We start from the raw sequence: 18516 nt of genomic DNA, 5'->3' as shown, positions 1-18516 counted from the left end.
TCCGTAAAAAAAAATCATTTAAATTCAAATTTTAATTTCAAAGTTTTTTAATATTTAAATTTCAATCTACATAGAAAGAATAAAAAGAAGTATAAATTTTGAATCACAAACTATTCTCTGTTACAATTTAAATTATATAAGAAAATAATTTATGTTTTTAATTAATTAAAGCAGAGAATATGGTAAATATGCAGCTTTAAATTATCATTTTCTAACTTACCTACATCAAAATTGAAAGTCAAAGAAAAGCGGGATTTGCGAAATTACAGGAAAATCGAAGGAATGAATGTTACTGCTAACTTTTTTTAAATCTTAGAAGTTATAAAGAATAAATTGAACCTCGATTAAAATTGATATATAGGCTTGTTCTTTTTAGAACTCCTTTGAATTTCTTATAGGGTTTTTTTTTTTTTTTCTTCTACATTAGAGAAAGAAAGAGAAAAGATGGACAAAAAATTCAGCTGAACAGAACAGGCTTATAGATTAATTTGAATAGAATTCAATTCTTTAAAAGGTATAATTTTTTTAAAGGTTTTCAATTTACTCTCCTTCTTACGTAAATGTTTTGCAAATATTACAGATTGGAATTATTAATTTCCAGGTTTACGATTTGGCTATATACAAACAAAAATTGGACTTGTAAGTCTTCTACCAAAATATAAATTCAAACTTCATTCTCGTATTCATCAGTTCCGTTGTCCTTCGACGAAAGACCTATAATTCTCACAGCGAAAATTGGTGTACGCTTTATGGATACAAGCGGTAAAATAATTGTTCTCTTATATTTTTTTATTTTAAGAAAAAAATCTTTGGCTACAAAGCGTATACGTATATAAATGTATATAAATGTAGAATTAATTTTATTAAAATATTCTGATATACAATATATATGTATATATAAGTAAGAAGCAATCAAGAATGCCGAGGAACAGCAGGTCGAAGTTACGAAAAACTACCTCAGACAAAACAGAATGAAATTAATTGTGGAGATTAATATTAATAATCCTTGTATTACACTGGCTAAACATAATCCATAAAATTCCCATGTAGGTATAAGATTTAAGATCAAAGGATATTAAATATAAATTATATGATTATGTTTTAATAAACAAGGAAGGAAATAAAAATCTTCGACATCGCCGCTTAGATAATATAAATTCTATAAAGCAAGAACAATACAATATTACAGTATTCCAGTAAAATATTCCTATCATTCTTTCTTTTTTGGATTTAATCAAAGAGATAAAACCAGATTTGATTTTGAATCGAACTTGACACTGATTAGAATAAATCAAGAATTAAGAGAAGAAATTTTGTAACGGAAAATTATTAACGGATAAATACTGCAAAGATATTAATTTTTGTATTTATTGTTCTGTTATTAAAGTTTATGTCAATCAATCATTGCACTTGTTATCATCCTTAGATATATCTCTTATCGCTAAAAGAAAAATTTTAAAAGAAGCTTGCTTTTTCTATACTTAAAAAAGGTCATTACACATACAAATACATCGCCTTTTGATGTAAAATATATAGAATATTATGTGAAAACACTACATTTGATAGAAAAAAATATATAATGTTTTTCAAGCACAGCAAAAACAAGCCTTTTCCTCTTTCTTTAAGCGATAAAGGACAAACCTAAAGATGACAATACCGTAGTAAATGACGTAAATGATTTAAATCTGGATGACGTAACAATAAGTACAAAAATTAATATCTTTAATTAATAATAATTAATATCTTTAATTAAATAATTATCCATTAGTAATTCTCTGTTACACAACTTTTTCCCCTAATTTCTTGAGCTATCTACATCAGAGTCAGTCCGTTCAAGAACCAAGTTATATTTTATCGGAAAAAATCCTAGTAATGAGAATTGCGTGTTGCTTTATACCATCGTATCGTTCTTGTTAGCATCTATATTATCTTTCCGATGAGAAAGATATTTATTTTCCTCCTTGTTTAGTATATAGTTTAGTATATATGCCCGCATATATTTTATGCCCAACATTTGCTCGTCCTGAAATTTTGTATCCCACATGGGGACACTGTGGGGCCATTTGCGACCGGATTTACGCGTGGATTATCAATGTTAATTTCTACGTTTAGTTTTTCATTTCTTTTTCGTCCGCGGATGGAATACTTCTATCTTAGCTCTCAAGCTCGACGGGAAAATGCCATATCGTAATGTTATCCGTTTCGTTTTGTGACAAATATTCTAATCGTGTTCTAATCGTGAATAGGTTTCAACTTAGGTAGAATAACGAATGTTCCATTTACTATTTGTGTCTCTTTTTCCAGAGACTCGATTTCCGAGCTGCAATGCTTTATTAAAAGCCTCTGTGCGTTGCTTATTCAATTCGTCATTATTTAACTTCTTATTAATTCTAAGATCTGTATCGTCTACAGTTAGTTTATATGAATCTCTTGACATTCTCAATGTTACTTACAATTTAATATACTTGACCGATTTTCCCGGTCACCTACTTATAGAATAGAATAACATAAATCGTATAATTGTTTTAAATCATTTTAAAGCAATGTTTGTATTGCCCACGTTCAATACAACGTAGTGATGTTCTGCAATTATTGGAAGCTTTCCTTGCTTAAATAGATCATTTCTTTAAGCTTTCTGAAAGCGTAATTCTATAGAGAAGCAGAAAATCATTCTTCTATTAAGGTTTTAAGATCCGTCATTCATGTTCACTGCACTCATTAAATTATTTCATCCTCGTTGTTAATAGAGTTATTAAATGACGCATCTACGAGCGCTGTGAACATAAACTTTAGATCTTGGACTTTGGACATGAACCTTGGACCTTAGCTTAAATGCGATCAGAATTTAGTGTGTACAACAGTTTAGTGTGTATCTAAGTTCCTATTTAAAGTTTAAAATATTGAACAAAAACAATCTCTTTGAATTTTATACATAAGAAAAGAGCGTAAATATAATTTATCTGTGACATCATGCGTTATCTTTTTATCCGATCAGCCCACCCAAGTAGCAATTACAACCAACCTCGCTTAAAACATTTGCAATTAGATGGCTGAGAGAGTGATGATACAACTCACCGGTCATCGTTGTGAAAAATATGATATATCTTATCAATGAATAGAGAATCGTTAGGTTGTTATAAGCTTTAAATAGTTTTAATATCAAAATCTCAATTGCATATGGTTCTTCATCATTTACAATAATGAAATGTTGCAAAGTGCATAATTTTTTTAAAAACAAGTATGTGTTTTCTTTACACCTATTAATTTCATTCTTCTATGCGTAAAAATATTATTGTATGCCTAGCGAAGTTTCCCGCTCGTCATACCCATCTCGCTCGTAGATGCATTCTATGCCACACAGAAAAAAAAATTGTTCTCTTCGTTTAGAAAAAAAAAAAAAAAAAAAAAAAAAAAAAAAAAAAAAACATGTATTCGACAATTCAGCTTTTGGTTGGGAAACGCAACATGACTTGGTTCAAAATTAATCAATAATACATTCGTCGCTAAAGAACGATCTTCTTATTTTCGATGATAATCAAATCTCGCTGTTGAAACATAAATAATATTATAGTTATAAAAAATAAGTTTATGAAATGTTTTACATTTTATGTTAAAATAAAAAACAAAATAGTGCTCCATGCTTGCCTGTGCTTACATCACATTAGATTTTCTTGTTGTGTGGAGTTTTTTTTTTTAAAGATAAACAGTTATATATCTATATCTGCATAGAGAAAAAAAATATGAAAGAAAGAATTCGCGATACTTGTTGTAGTATAATCTCACAAGTGTTGATTAATGTTCAAAAAAATATTAGAGAAAGAGGATTGATAAATGTTTAAATAAGTAAATAAGCATTTTGAACATTTATTATAACATTTATTAGAAAATGAATAAAACGATCTTAAATTGATATTTAAATTGATGATAGATCTTGAAACAGATTAAAAGATATTTTAGTTGTAATCCTGTGAAAGTAGGTATACTAGACTATTCTAACCCAACAAATTGCGATTCGGAAGACCTATGATGATGCTGCGATTTAGACAAAAAAATAGCACTGATGACTGTACGTGTTGCGAGAAGTGTTAAGATAATATATATTGCTGATAATCCGCTGATAATCCGCTAATAATCTTGTTATGAACAAATGTATGAGCAAACGTATGACGATGCTGCGGTTTAGATAAAGGGACAAAGAAACTGCAGATGATATATAGTAGATCACCGAGCACTGAGCGGGATCACAGTAGGGACCACAGCAGCCTTGGAAGCCTGAATGAATCAATCGAATGTGAGAGAAAAAAAATGGAACACCTCGAGCTAGTGGAACGCGAGCTGCTGGAGCAGTGCAGCCAGGTCGCTACTTTGGTGGAGTATTTCGCGTGGCTGCAACGATGCGACGAATGCATCAAACAGCTCGAGGAACTTGGTCCTTCTCGCGTTCAGTGTCCCCGAGTCACTGTTGGAAGTAGACAATCTGTGGTAGCGAGAGTCGAGCGACTCGCGGGTGCAAAAATTCAATTAAAAAAACGTTTCGTGTACGCCGATGGCGAGTACGCGAGCACCAGTAGAGACAACAGCTCTTTCGTTTGGCGAGAGATTGATACGGCGTTTGAAAGCCGTGTATTGACTGGTGCGGTGGACTGTGTTAACCTGGACCACATCGAGCCGCGACGATTTTTGAAAGACGCTGGTGGTACAGTGCTCGAGCGAGTGCGAGATGCTGTAAAAAGACACGGTAGTGTGAAAGTGAACACCGCGTTCAACGGCGAGTTTGTGACGGGTGCCAAACGCGCCAATAAGAGCATAAACACTGAAAATATTGAACTCTTTCGCGTGTCAAATGTGCACGAGTGGTACGAGCGGCAGGTCGTCGAACCCACGTTGGCATCGCTCGAAGAAGAAGCTCGCGACGGTGGCTGGGCGCTCTCGCGAATTCTCAATTTGACTTTAAACGTGAACAAATATATTCCTTCACACGCGAGATGTAATTTCGAAGTGCCCCGGGAAATTATGTTGAAGAGAGCGGTGATCAACGTACGATCCATGGACAATGCGTGTTTCGCGTGGTCGGTGGTCGCGGCCTTGCATCCGGCCGAAGGACATACAGATCGGGAATCCTCGTACCCACATTACACGTCGGTCTTGAATCTCCAAGACATTACGTTTCCAGTGACGTTGAATCAAATTAAAAAGTTTGAACATCTGAACGACATCTCCGTCAACGTCTACGGTACCGAGGGAAAGAAGATTCTCCCGATACTACTGACAAATAAGAAGATGGAGAAACACGTAAATTTACTATACGTGCAGGATCCGCGCGATGACAACGCGGGCCACTTCGCGTGCGTCAAAGACCTGCCCGGGCTCGTGAGCTCGCAACTGAAAAAATACGGACGCAAGAAACACCTTTGCGAGCGGTACGTATAACGCAATTGTATAACATTTTACAATTGTTTATTAAAATACTAAAAAAAAAAAAAAAAAAATCAGGTTTTCCTTTTTTTTTTTTTTTTTACAGATGTCTACGCTTCTTTAGTTCGTCTAAAAAATTGCAGTCGCACACAATGGACTGCGAACAGACGAACGACTACGCCATCCGATTGCCGAGCGAAAGCGACAAGTGGCTCGAATTTAAGAACCACATGAATAAGGAACGACTTCCCTTCGTCGTATACGCCGACTTGGAGAGCGTACTACGGCGGACGGAGTCGACGGGAGAGAAGGAAGACGCGTCGTACGCCTATCAGCAGCACGAGGTATTTAGCGTCGGATACTACGTACGGTGCTCGTACGATGACGCGTTATCGGTGTATCGGTTTCGCCGCGGTGAAGACTGCGTCGCGTGGTTCGTTCGGCAACTCGAATACTTGGCGCGTCGAGTAAAATTTTTGTTATCCGCGACCGTCCCTATGGAAGTGTTGTCGAAAGAACAGTGGGAGGCGCACCGTGGCGCGACGCATTGTCACATTTGTGAGAGACCATTTGCGCCGGACGATACGCGGGTACGCGATCACTGCCACCTTACCGGCCGTTACCGTGGCCCCTCGCATTCAAATTGCAATCTAAATTATAAAGATTCACATCATTGCATCCCCGTGGTATTTCACAACTTATCCGGTTACGACGCGCACTTTCTCATCGAGGAAATAGCGACGGCGTTCGAGGGCAGAGTCGACGTGCTGTCGATAACGAAAGAAAAATACATTTCGTTTACTAAACATGTCGAGGATAGATCCGCCGGGAGGTCAGATTCACGAAACGTACGACTGCGGTTCATCGATTCGTACAAATTTTTAAGTACCAGCCTCGAGAGGTTGGCGTCTCTTCTAACGAGGGACAAATTAAAGATTTTACGTTCCGAATTTTCCGCGAATTTATCGAACGAGAAGTTTGACTTGTTGACGCGTAAAGGCGTCTTCCCCTACGAATACGTAGATCGCGCGGACAAGCTGCGGGAGACGCGCCTACCACCGCGCGAGTCGTTCTACAGCTCGTTGACGGGTGACACGGTGTCGGAGAACGATTACGCGCACGCCGTGAACGTCTGGCAGCGGTTCTCCATTGGCACCCTGGGCGAATATAGCGATCTGTATTTGAAGACCGACGTCTTGTTGTTGGCCGACGTTTTTGAAAATTTTCGCGAAAGCTGCCTCGAAAGCTACAACCTCGATCCCGCTCGTTACTACACATTGCCGGGTTTCACCTGGGACGCCATGCTGAAATGTACGCGCGCGAAATTTGAATTGCTCACCGACGTCGACATGGTTATGTTTATCGAGCGCGGTATACGCGGCGGCCTCGGCCAGTGTTCCGGCAGGTACGCCCGGGCCAATAACAGATACATGCGTTCGTACGACCCGTCGAAACCGTCCTCGTACCTGATGCACTACGACGTGAACGATCTGTACGGATGGGCGATGCGTCAACCGTTGCCCTACGCCGAATTTCGATGGGCGGTCGAGGACATCGCGAGCTTCGACGTGAGCGCGATCGCTCCGGATTCGCCCACGGGTTATATTCTCGAGGTCGATCTCGAGTATCCGCGTCATTTGCACGACCAACACGCCGATCTACCTTTCTGTCCGACGCGCGACAAGCCACCCGGCACCCGGCGGCAGGATAAACTTCTCACGACGCTACGCGATAAGAGGCGGTACGTCATCCACTATCGGAACCTGCAGCAATGTACGCGTCACGGTCTTCGTATCGCGAAGATACATCGTGTACTGCAATTTGCTCAATCCGCCTGGCTCCGTGACTACGTCGAGCGCAATGCAGAGTTTGGAAGGTGCGCGAGAAACGATTTCGAGAAAAATTTGTACGAATGGATGAACAACGCGATATTCGGCAAGACGATTGAAAATGTTCGGAATTACGTGGACGTGAGACTGATGACGAAATGGGACGGACGGTCCGGCGCGGGGGCAACGATCGCGAGACCGAATTTTCACAGCCGCAACGTCTACGCGGAAAATTTAATCGCCGTGGAACTGCGTAAACTCGAGGTGAAATTCAACAAGCCGATTTACGTGGGTATGTGTATGCTCGACATATCGAAAGTGCGCTTGTACGAGTTTCACCACGAGTACATGTCACCGGTGTATCGCGACAAATGCAAGATCATGTACGTCGACGGGGGCAGTCTCATATACCACATCGAGTGCGACGACGTGTACGAGACGATGAAACGCGATATCGGTAAATTCGACACGGGCGATTATCCTACGGAGAACGCGTACGGGATGCCTCTCGCGAATAGAAAGGTACCCGGCCTAATGAAGGACGAAAATAACGGTGCGATAATGACGGAATTCATCGGACTCGGAACGAAGATGTACGCGATAAGGGTGGACGGTAAAGAGGATATTAAAAAGGCGAAAGGCGTCAAGGATAACGTCGTGGCGCGAACGATAACGTTCGACGATTACATGCGGTGTTTGAATGAAGAGATCGAAATGACTCGTCGCCAGTCGTGTATAAGATCCAAGCTACACCAAGTATACACGGTGTCCGAGTCGAAAATCGTTCTGAGTCCGTACGATGACAAACGATACATCGTACCGAACTCAACGGAGACGTTACCGTGGGGGCATTGGCGGATTCCGTTGTAATATATACACGTATATATATATATATATATATATATATATATATATAATATATGTACATATATTTTTATATTTTTATATATGTAATTTGTATATGTATTTATGTATATACGTATGTATGTACGTACGTGTATTGATTGTGATTTAATAATTCTTGAAATAATGGTGCACTGCTTAGTTATCAGAAATCACCACGTCACATCAGATCAGACTAAATCTAGTTGTTTCTGAATAGTAGCTGAACAATGATCGATTTATTTCAAGAATTATTTTAGCCTTTTACGTGATTTATTGAGATATATCTTACTTTCTCATATTTTTTACAAGTTTTAAGAATATGAATATATCATGTTTTTAAGGGAAAAGCTATACAAAGTAAAGTTATACGACGCAAGAAATTTTTTTACACGTCATTTCTCGCTTCGACGTCATAATTCAATACAGCGAGCCGAGCATTAACATTTTATTTATAATATGTTCTTATATATGTACTTATCTATATTGTTCATTAATAGATATTTTAATCTTGGCGCGTCAAATTTTTGTATGTCAATTTGATTTCAATACATTTTCATAGAATTTAGCATTTGTAATAAAAGCTACGAAAATACTGAAATTATATGATACCATTAACATATTTATTTCCCGGATAATGCGATTTATACAGACAATAGTCAACACAACTATACTCATTTAAGTAATTAATAATTAATAATTCAATTAGTAAAAAAGAATTAATAAAAATCTAAAAACAAAAATAGGTTAATAATAATAAATAAACAAACGAGATAATTAAAATGACAATTCAATAAAATCCACTTTTAAAAAGAACTTGTTAAGTCGATAGTCATATATATCGTAGTTAATTATTGTTCTTTTTCCGCAACGCCAATTGATTTTTTTCATTACGCTTACTTCATAAGGAGTTATCAGTGATTGCGTTTAGCGAACACAATGATTGCACAACGATTGAGTAATTCATCAACGTAATTTATCTAAATTTAAGGATCTAATCTCTGATGAAAGACTCATGAGCACTGATCGCTCATTGATCGCCCACTAATTGCTTGTTCCGCTGAACGCAGCTATTATTATGAAGATAGTGCATTTTGACAGTTTATATATTTATCATTGTAATCATTATAATCAATTATTTTTATTATAACGTGAACGTAAATAGGCAAAGGAGAATCAGCGCTGTTCACAGTGCGCAATTGACATTCTTTATTACAACTTAAATATATAATACATACGTTTCGACTCTAGTTTGAGTCATCTTCAGTGAATACAAAGACAAAGATAAAATAGACAGTCTTCGAGGGATTGTCAATTATCAGATGAACACAGTTCACATTAAACTGAAAAAAGCACGAAGTGTGGCGCGATTCGCATCGAGCAGAACACCATATAGCCCTTGAAGACTATCTGGTTTCTTTAAGGATGACTGTATGTGCGGTCATAATAATTCTAGTTAGCGATTTTAACGTCACATCGGATGAACACAGTATCTTATCTTTGTCTTTGTATTCACTGAAGATGACTCAAACCGAGAATCACTTTATTAATAATTATCATTTATGTTATACGTAACGATGATCGCGGACAAAAAAGTTATAATATTGTGTGAAAATATTTTATATTTATATATTTTATATTTTCTCTTTGTATTTTATAATTGATTAAATATTATAGATGTATGATTATGTAAGTAATTTTAATGTAAAGATATATTGTAATTGTGCAGTTTTTTCCTTGTGAGCGTTACATGATAATTATTCATAATACAAAATAAACATATATATATAGTTTGATACAAATTTATGCAACTTATCTGAATTTTATATTTAATTAAAAAATATATAATGCTAGAGAAGGCAAATAATTTATGCGTGTGTTTGTAATGTTTAGTTAAGAGGCAATATAACTTTTAAGAGTTTTCGCGATCGATCGGGGTCGTTCGTTTTATTTCTGTATTTTCTTATGTACTTTTCTTCATATGAATAAAAAAATTATCATACCAACGACACATATTCAAGGAAAACTTGATACAATTGGAAATAAAGTTAATAGAATTGTAATTTACATTTTGATACGAAATCACTGTGAATTATAATTCAATAATTTCAAAACTAATTTCAAAGTTGTTACCAAATGTCACTAGAATATGCGAGTAATAATTCATGTGTATCTGCTTTCTTTGCGTCATTCGATTCACCTTATTAGTCTGTGCATAAAAGTGTATTAGGAAGTGTATAATAAAGTGTATTGTAATTTAAAAAAAATGAATAGTTCATGAAATATAATTTTACTTTATTTTATATATGTCAAATTGCAATATATATCAAATGCAATAACTCAGAAAGTACTGAAAAAAATATTTTATTATAGCATTTTGAGAAGCTCTCGAGCTGTGAGCTATAATATAGCAGAGAGAAGCCTGAGAGTGATCATGAACGCAAGAGTGATAAAGACGGACGATAAAGATAAAAAAAAACACGACTGTCCATCTTTATCACTCATGGCCACTCTCAGACTTCTCTCTGATAATGCTCTCTTCTTCGATTTTCTTGTAATTTTTCTTCAGCTGAAAAGCCTTATATATATATATATATATAGACCTTATATATATAAGCCTTATATATATATATATATATATATATATATATATATATATATATATATATATTAGGTGTAGAAAAAAAAGTAGAGATGCGGCCATAGTTTACATCCACTTCTTCAGTTGGCGCTAGTGTGCAGAGTGGAGTTGATTGGTTTGCCGGCTACAGAAAAAAGGTGGGGGAGAGGGGGGAGGAAAGGAGGACCTTTTTCAAATGTGCCTCCTTGTCGATCAGCTGTTGTCTAGAAACCACGAATGCGTAACAAAAATGTATGATAACGGGAGGAATAGGAGATAAACCCAGGTGTTCTTTTGACGTTTGAGGACTACCACTACGGTCCCGCTTTATATCTCGAATTGTTAAGAATGTTTTGCCTTTATCATATCGTCCTGAAACGATAAGGAATATGTACGAACAAGCTGCGAGTAGCTGGGCAATCGGCCTGTATTCTCTGTTCGAGCCAACGAAATTTCTGCCGTTTCTTCCAAATTTATGGAACAAACAGGCTATCAGTGCGCGTTACCCAAACGATACGAAGGTGCGGGACACCGACGTGCTCGTGGGATATCTTATACTATTTTGGGTGATGCTGTATCTGATGTATGAAAAGTGTCTTAATGTAAGTTTAATTAAATTAAGTTAAATTCCTATTATGAATTCTTCATATGAAAAATATATATATATATATATATATATATATATATATATATATATGTGTGTGTGTGTGTATTTATGCTTTCTCTTTTATTTTGTTATATGCAGTTACTGTTCAGACGTATGCGCTTTCCATTGGTACAGCGAAATAGGATAATTGAGGCTGTATGGAACTGTGGTTTCTGTTTTGGTAGTATATGTTACATGAAGTCATCGGCCACACAGATTCTGAGCTTTACACTCCACGAGCAGGGAACTACTTATCGGGAATTAGGGATTGCGCTGCACAAGAGTTTTTATTTTCATCAAGCTTTCATCGACATACTGTGCTATGGTGCTTGGATAAAAGGCTGTACAAATTTGCTCTTTGCGTCTTTTGTCCTGAATCCATATCAGCAAAAGTAAACTATTCGTAATTGATCATTTAATTGTGGACATAATATTTTCCTTCATATTTTTATATGCTTAATTTTCATTTTCTTTATTCATTAATCTCATTTTGAGAAAACTGTTTTAATAAATCTCTAAACCTTCTCGTTTCGATTTTTTTGTTTAACTATTTAATTTTATCATATTAACAATGAATATTTTTTATTATTAATTTGATATCGTACTATATTATTGATTTTACAATTATAGGTGGTGTACAGTTACAAGCATCTTTCTACTGTATAGAACTATTGATATTGTGATAGTTAATGTTTGTCGGATTCTATTATGCATTTTTCAAACTATTGGAAGACCAGTTTCTAAACTGATATTCTTATTACACTGCCTGACTTGGTTAGTAGATATATAGATACGTTTCCAATTTATAATTAATTTATATATTAACAAAAAAGATTTCTAATATATTATAATAATGGGCAAATGAGAATCAGTGCTGTGTTCCATATTATGTGGAATTTTTTACTAATAAATTAAATTGAAAGTATAATTTGCATACCGTCTATAGTACTGATTCTCATTTGTCCTATCATTGACCATTATTAATTAATTTATATACTATAGATTTGTTTCCTTAGGATATATTTGTACTTACATTACGTGCCTACATATATGCTTTGGTCAGAAGATGTAAAGTACACAAGAACAGAACCTGGCTTGTGGCTTTGGTTTGCAGTAGAATGTTTGGATTCGGTAGGGAAGAATATTCTACATCTGCGTTTCGATATTTACTGCTAGTTGGCAATCTATAATATATGTGATACGAATTATATATTTTCAATACATGACAGTGAATATTGGAATGCAGCTTATATATCTTTAGTTAAATATAATGATAATTTTTTTCATGTATATATCATGTAATGTATGACAATGAAAGTATATAATTAGGTATGGTTAAAACTCATCGGGCATGCAAGAGCTACACATTGGCTTGAAATCTGTCTATTTCCACCACCGACGCAGGAAGCTATTAAATTAGCTGGTATCCATAAAAGGCATAAAGAATCTTTGAGGAAATTTAATAGCAAAGCAGCTAAGAAAGTCGAATTATGGCAAACACTTGTTTGTAAGTTCTATAACTAAATTTTTTTATTTGACAGTTGAATGAATTTATCACCTTAATAATATATTATATAAATAGGTGCAATGGCGATTAAAAAGAAAATTAGAAGGATTCGTGAAACTAAAAATGGTACAGATGTATCAATGAAAAAACCTGAAGAAACTGAAGAACTCGAAGCACATGTAAATGACAAGTTAGCGGAAAATTAGCTATATTACAGTTATACTGAAATATTTCTGAAAAGTAGCATTTACAGAATTTATATCAATGATAAAAGACATGAATCTTTTTCAAACGAATTTAATTGTACAATGAAAAAATTTCGTTATCATAATGTTTAAAACATCGAATATATACGAATTTTTTTTAGGATTATATATATTAGTCTATATATTAGTCTATATATTAGTCTTTTACTGCATTGATGGCACGCATTATTCTCAACGAGTACTAATCTCTATTGAGATATAGTTATGTTTTAGTACATAAATTAATAGTAAAAAGAATAAAACAGAGTATGTTGCATAGATTAGATTTTGATGCAACGAGAAAGATTAGGAATCAAATACAAAAAGGCTGCAATATACTGCAATTTTTATAAAAAAATTAAGTTTATTTTATAATTTCGTAAATGTACACCCGCTTACATAGAAAATTATCATTTACACGTTTATAATTTAGTTATCTTGACAACAGCTGATGGTTCAATAATATAGGGTCATGTTTTCTCAAATCAAATGTATAGAAATGTTGTTAATCGGCTTGTTGATCATATAACTCAATATAACTCAAAGCGTATAAATATTACGTTAGTTATCATGTTATAGATATAAAACGCGACGTCGATTTATGGAATGACTATTATCAAATTGAATACACGTTTCTTGATACGATTACCCTCGTAAATTCTCAAAGTAATAAAGTTTCATTTGCGAAGCTGTACATATACGATATGTGATGCGATACGTGATGCTATTATTATGAAATTATGTTATCGTGCAATTTGTATTTATATTGATGGGTGATATTAAAAATTGTTATTAATTCACAGTAACAAATTGATTCTGAGTCATATGATAAATTCGATTATAGTAATTTGACACGGATTTGACACGGCCTTGTTTATGGCAGTAATGTATAATACGGATAGATTGCTGCATAATTTGGAGCAACGAAATTATTATTGCAGTAATTTTGGGAAAGCTAGAAACATGCCTGATATACAATTTTATTTTTAAAATTTTAAAATTGATAAATGAAACAAAGATATTCTTAAAATTGAAATATTGTTTTGTATTATTTATGTTGTTTGATTGATGTTGTTTATTATTTTTTTTTATATTCTACAGGAAGAGAATCAGTATATCTTTCAAATTATATATCATATTTCTTAAATACACGTATGCAATGTCTTTCAGTTCTGAACGATGCAGAGATATTGTCTTATCATGTTTAAATTGTTGATAAACATATAAATAAAAACAACGATAATTTATTAGATAAATATAATCGATCTTATAGATACAAAATATCTTGTAGCTTATATTGTTTTATATCATATTTATAGATGGGTTACTCATTTATTTCAATATAAATGTATATTGCCAAAGAGAAATGTAATTTATATTAATTATCACTGCGCTTATTTTGATAAAATGTAATCGTAATTTTTATTATGTGCATGCAACATGAGCACTGATCAAACGAAATTTGAACTGAAATTTAAACCATTTGTAACATTCATTTTAGTGTGTCATAATGATTGAACAATTTTTCCTTGTCACGTTAATTTGTCACGCAATTGCGAAAATAATTGTTAATTAAATAAATGATGCTGTTTTTTGATTACATTCGTCTTCTTCTGTATCGGATAGAAGATAAAACCACAATTTTACACAATAGTAGTTGTAATCGTTTTTATTTATGAAAGGCACGAAAATTTTCGGAGAAATTTTCGTACATCTTGAAGTAAGTTGATGAGCAACTTAGAAAATGACACATTATATACGTACATGTTATTTATCAACAAAATTATTATATTTCGATTCCAAAATGATACATTGCAGGATTAATAAAACTTACAAATTACATCCACCACGTAAATTATCTATCTATATACGTATAATTAAAATTCTGTAATCGCGCCGATACGCTCTAAAGAGTCTTTCTTTTTCGTACTAAATTATATCGAAACGTACAAAGTATCAAATACGGCAATCTACTACCTCCATAATCCATGATTATATGTGTGCCTTACTAATAATAAATTATCGCGTTTCGTAATATTTATCGTTTCCTTTTATACTTTTTTTTTTTTTTTGGCAAGGATGACGGCAGCTCGTCGTCGAGCTTAACGAAACGAATTGAAATCTAACGGCACTGGGTAGGAAGACGACGAAAAATCATGGGTGGGTGGGAAACGCTGTCAAACAATTCTCGTTATCGTTATAGTATCAAGTATCCCCGTCAAATCCTCCGCGCGTTTAATAAATGCCCGCCGTACTCGGCCGGTGCGGAATGGTGCTGGAACAAATGCAATTACGAAAGTTACTCTTATTACAAACATATATTTTATGAGCAATAAAAGTTGAGTCCTCTAAAACTTCCTTTCTCTTTCCTTAGGCCCAACCCATTTTTCTGCGCCGTGTAATCGATGCAGATATTTAGAATTTCACTTTTTATTTACTTCTTCTTCTTTTTTTTTTCTTTTTCTTTTTCTTTTTCTTTTTTTAAATATGAGAGAACACGCACTTTCGTTCTTTGTGAAAATATGGCCCCATTGTTACAGGCTCGATGTAGAGAGAGTGTTGGGAAATATAATATTCCTTTTATTTTGTTCCTGAGTCTGCAACAGGCTTCGTACAATTTCGTGCCACTTGCGTCTTTCGCGCCGCTACTTCCTCTTTTTTTTTTCTCCCCCTCTCTCTCTCTCTCTCTTTCTTGTCTTCGCGAATCTCTTGTACGAAAGTGATCTAGCGAGGTGTTTGGAATATTAATTTATTGCTTGGGGTCTCGTGCGGAGTATCCTTTAATATATTGACAGAGGATAGGGTGATGGATATTGTTGCGTCTCTACAAACGCAACTGGCACGAAGTCGCACTGTGTTAAGATCTTTCTGAATTAATTCTACAGTATATACGTGTTTTGTCCTCCCTTTTACCTACTGTATGTATATTCATTTCTTTCATTAAACTTCATTATAATTTTCCTATAGTCGCGAAAACAGGCCGCATCTGTACCCGGTGATGAAGTGACCTCTTCTTATTACTCGAACGCATCGCGATGAAAATACTATCAATTGTCCGAAATCATTCCTTCTTTTGCAACAAACAGGCTCGAACAGCTATAGATAAATGGCATATATTAAAAATTCAAGGAAATCAATATTTTGTGTATATGAAAAGAAAATAAATAGATTAGACGAAAGCGGAAAATAATTGCATAAATTTAAATGAGAATATACAGAGTGCTTCAAAAGTGAAGGTCAATCGCTCGGGAGATGATTGGGGACCCAAAAACAAAAAAAAAATTGATATAAACATAAAGAAACGTGCGTTGTTTTCGAGTTATCGCCATTTTTATGCTGAAATTTCAAATTGTTTTGCTTTCGAACTTTTTGAAGAGATGATCTTTATGAGTTTTATAATTAAAGTTAAATATAAATTGCTTTAGCACTACACAAGACAAATCCTTTTAGCATCTTTAACATTCACAGTTGTGCATCCTGAATAATAATCCTAAAACAACCTGCAACTTTTATTTGATTTTTAATTATGTTATGAAACTCATAAAGGCCATCTCTTCTTTTAATTTTAATACAAAAATTCGAAAACAAAGCAATTTCAAATTTCAACATAAAAATGGCGATAAGTCGAAAACAATGTATGTTTTCGGACAACCCTATATTTATACTTTTTTTTTTGTTTTTGACTCTTCATTTATCTCCCAAGTAATTGATCTGGATTTGTATAAACTATTACATATTCTTCAATCGATGACGATTGTGTAATTTCACGTCATAATTAATCCGCACATCTTCGCGTATAAATTTTTTAAAAACAAGCTAATTTTTATTTTGTTTTGTAATTGCAATTTTATCCACGCAATAATTTTCTTTCGATTTAATTCGAGAAATAAGAAGATCTATCACGCGTTCATCGGTCGGATTATATTACCTACACGTTACGAACTCCTTACACCGTCCATGTGCTACACGGAATCAAACAATCGGCGTGCAAATGGTTGAGACATGGTCTTCATTGTGTCACACTTCTTCTTTTATCACCCTCATTTTCCACTGTAGCTCGGGAATTCTTAGAAAGTTGAGAAAAATCAACGCGTGACAACGAATCACTATTTCCTATAGGCCACAATTAATATACAAGCGTATTTCGCTTATTTCGTTATAAACAGCAATGAAATGGCTTTAGGCTTAACGGAGAAAAAAAGAAATTCGATAGGATTACTAAATTACTATTCAATCTCAAGATTTTGAAGAAATTTACGATTGGGAAAAATAAATTACTTTAGTTTTCTTACATAGCCGTAGAAATCTTAGAATTAATTTAAACATTGAATATGAAAGAGATCAAACAAGAAATACACATCGCCTTAAGCCATTAGCTGCTCGGGTTCCCCTTTCGGTTCTCCTTTCATCCTTTCATCCTTTTTTTTTTATATATAATTTATTAACCAGTCATTTCCTTATATAGCGAGTAAAAATGAGAAGTCTGAGTATCAACGAATCCATAATAATAAGAATTCTCCGTTCGGCAGCGGCGCGACGAGTCGAACGACACGCACGCACTCACGCGTGGAAAAGTCGAAGATCTCGCGAAGGCTTCAGTCTTTCGGACGTTAATACATTTCACTCTTGTCGCCTGTGTCGATGTAATAATAATAGTGGTAGTAGGTTGTTGCGTATATGTGTGTATTTACGCGCGCGGCATTAATGCAATTAGTAATTGTCCCTCAGAGGCTCGTGACGATGTGTGGCTTGGCAGTGGTGGAGGCGATTTCGGAGAGCCGTACGTCGATGGGGATGCGATCGTCATACAAGGTCGGCGCCTGCAATATAATCCCGGCCGTGCCGACGACTACGGCTAGTGTGAAGATCCAAAGGAATAGTCTGTCGAGTACCATCGCGACGTACTTCCAATCTTCCTTGACCTACGATCGTCGACAATCAAGAATATGTAAAATATGTCGCATATGTTTTCCTTTTTTTGGAAGAAAGAAAAAAAAAAGATTACAATTTCCGCTATTTCGAATCTATTGACATTATATAACGAGATCTTTACTCGTTACTCAACGTTACATATATGTTTGTATTTTTACAAAGGGATTATTATGATTATTCGAATATTTCAGTGCACAATTTCATAACAATCAAATTTTACAAAAAAGAAAGGAATTTTACAATCCGGATATGTGAAATTGCTTTTATACAAATTGTATTTTTTAGTTTGTTTGTAGTACAAAAAGTTTGTAGTACAAAAAAGAAACGTTATAGTATACGTTGTATATATTGTAATAAACAATATGGTCATTTTTTTAGACTAGAGACATAAAAAAATTGACTAAAGTAGCTGTTTTTATATGGTCGTAAGATAATATAAA

The 18516-nt window shown here is 34.5% G+C and overlaps 3 protein-coding genes across 10 annotated transcripts in view; 2 read left to right on the top strand and 1 right to left on the bottom strand.

Moving 5' to 3' along the window:
• Positions 1 to 3457: 3457 nt before the first annotated feature.
• LOC105423382 (uncharacterized) lies at positions 3458 to 10393 on the top strand. The gene is made up of 2 exons (XM_011633120.3): positions 3458 to 5420; positions 5522 to 10393. The coding sequence occupies exons 1-2, from the start codon at positions 4207 to 4209 to the stop codon at positions 8112 to 8114; spliced, it is 3807 nt and encodes a 1268-aa protein (XP_011631422.3). The 5' UTR covers positions 3458 to 4206; the 3' UTR covers positions 8115 to 10393.
• Positions 10394 to 10857: 464 nt separating this feature from the next.
• On the top strand, positions 10858 to 14744 carry LOC105423381 (uncharacterized). The gene is made up of 6 exons (XM_011633119.2): positions 10858 to 11348; positions 11492 to 11784; positions 12023 to 12166; positions 12409 to 12523; positions 12722 to 12899; positions 12975 to 14744. The coding sequence occupies exons 1-6, from the start codon at positions 11136 to 11138 to the stop codon at positions 13103 to 13105; spliced, it is 1074 nt and encodes a 357-aa protein (XP_011631421.2). The 5' UTR covers positions 10858 to 11135; the 3' UTR covers positions 13106 to 14744.
• Positions 14745 to 14911: 167 nt separating this feature from the next.
• The window catches only part of nAChRa3 (nicotinic acetylcholine receptor alpha3 subunit), an 84071-nt gene continuing 80466 nt past the window's right edge, over positions 14912 to 18516 (bottom strand). For all 8 annotated transcript variants that reach the window (XM_089073635.1, XM_089073637.1, XM_089073638.1 and 5 more), the window contains one exon: positions 14912 to 18066. In XM_089073635.1, coding sequence (XP_088929761.1) covers positions 17869 to 18066 — 198 coding nt within the window. In that variant the 3' untranslated portion in view covers positions 14912 to 17868. The remainder of the gene's footprint in view (positions 18067 to 18516) is intronic.

The sequence above is a fragment of the Pogonomyrmex barbatus genome, unplaced genomic scaffold (genome assembly GCF_055798465.1).
Source record: "Pogonomyrmex barbatus isolate J1 unplaced genomic scaffold, ASM5579846v1 scaffold15, whole genome shotgun sequence".
NCBI lineage: Eukaryota > Metazoa > Arthropoda > Insecta > Hymenoptera > Formicidae > Pogonomyrmex > Pogonomyrmex barbatus.
Note: the sequence above shows the minus strand (reverse complement) of the source record. Positions and strands in the feature narration are given on the sequence as shown.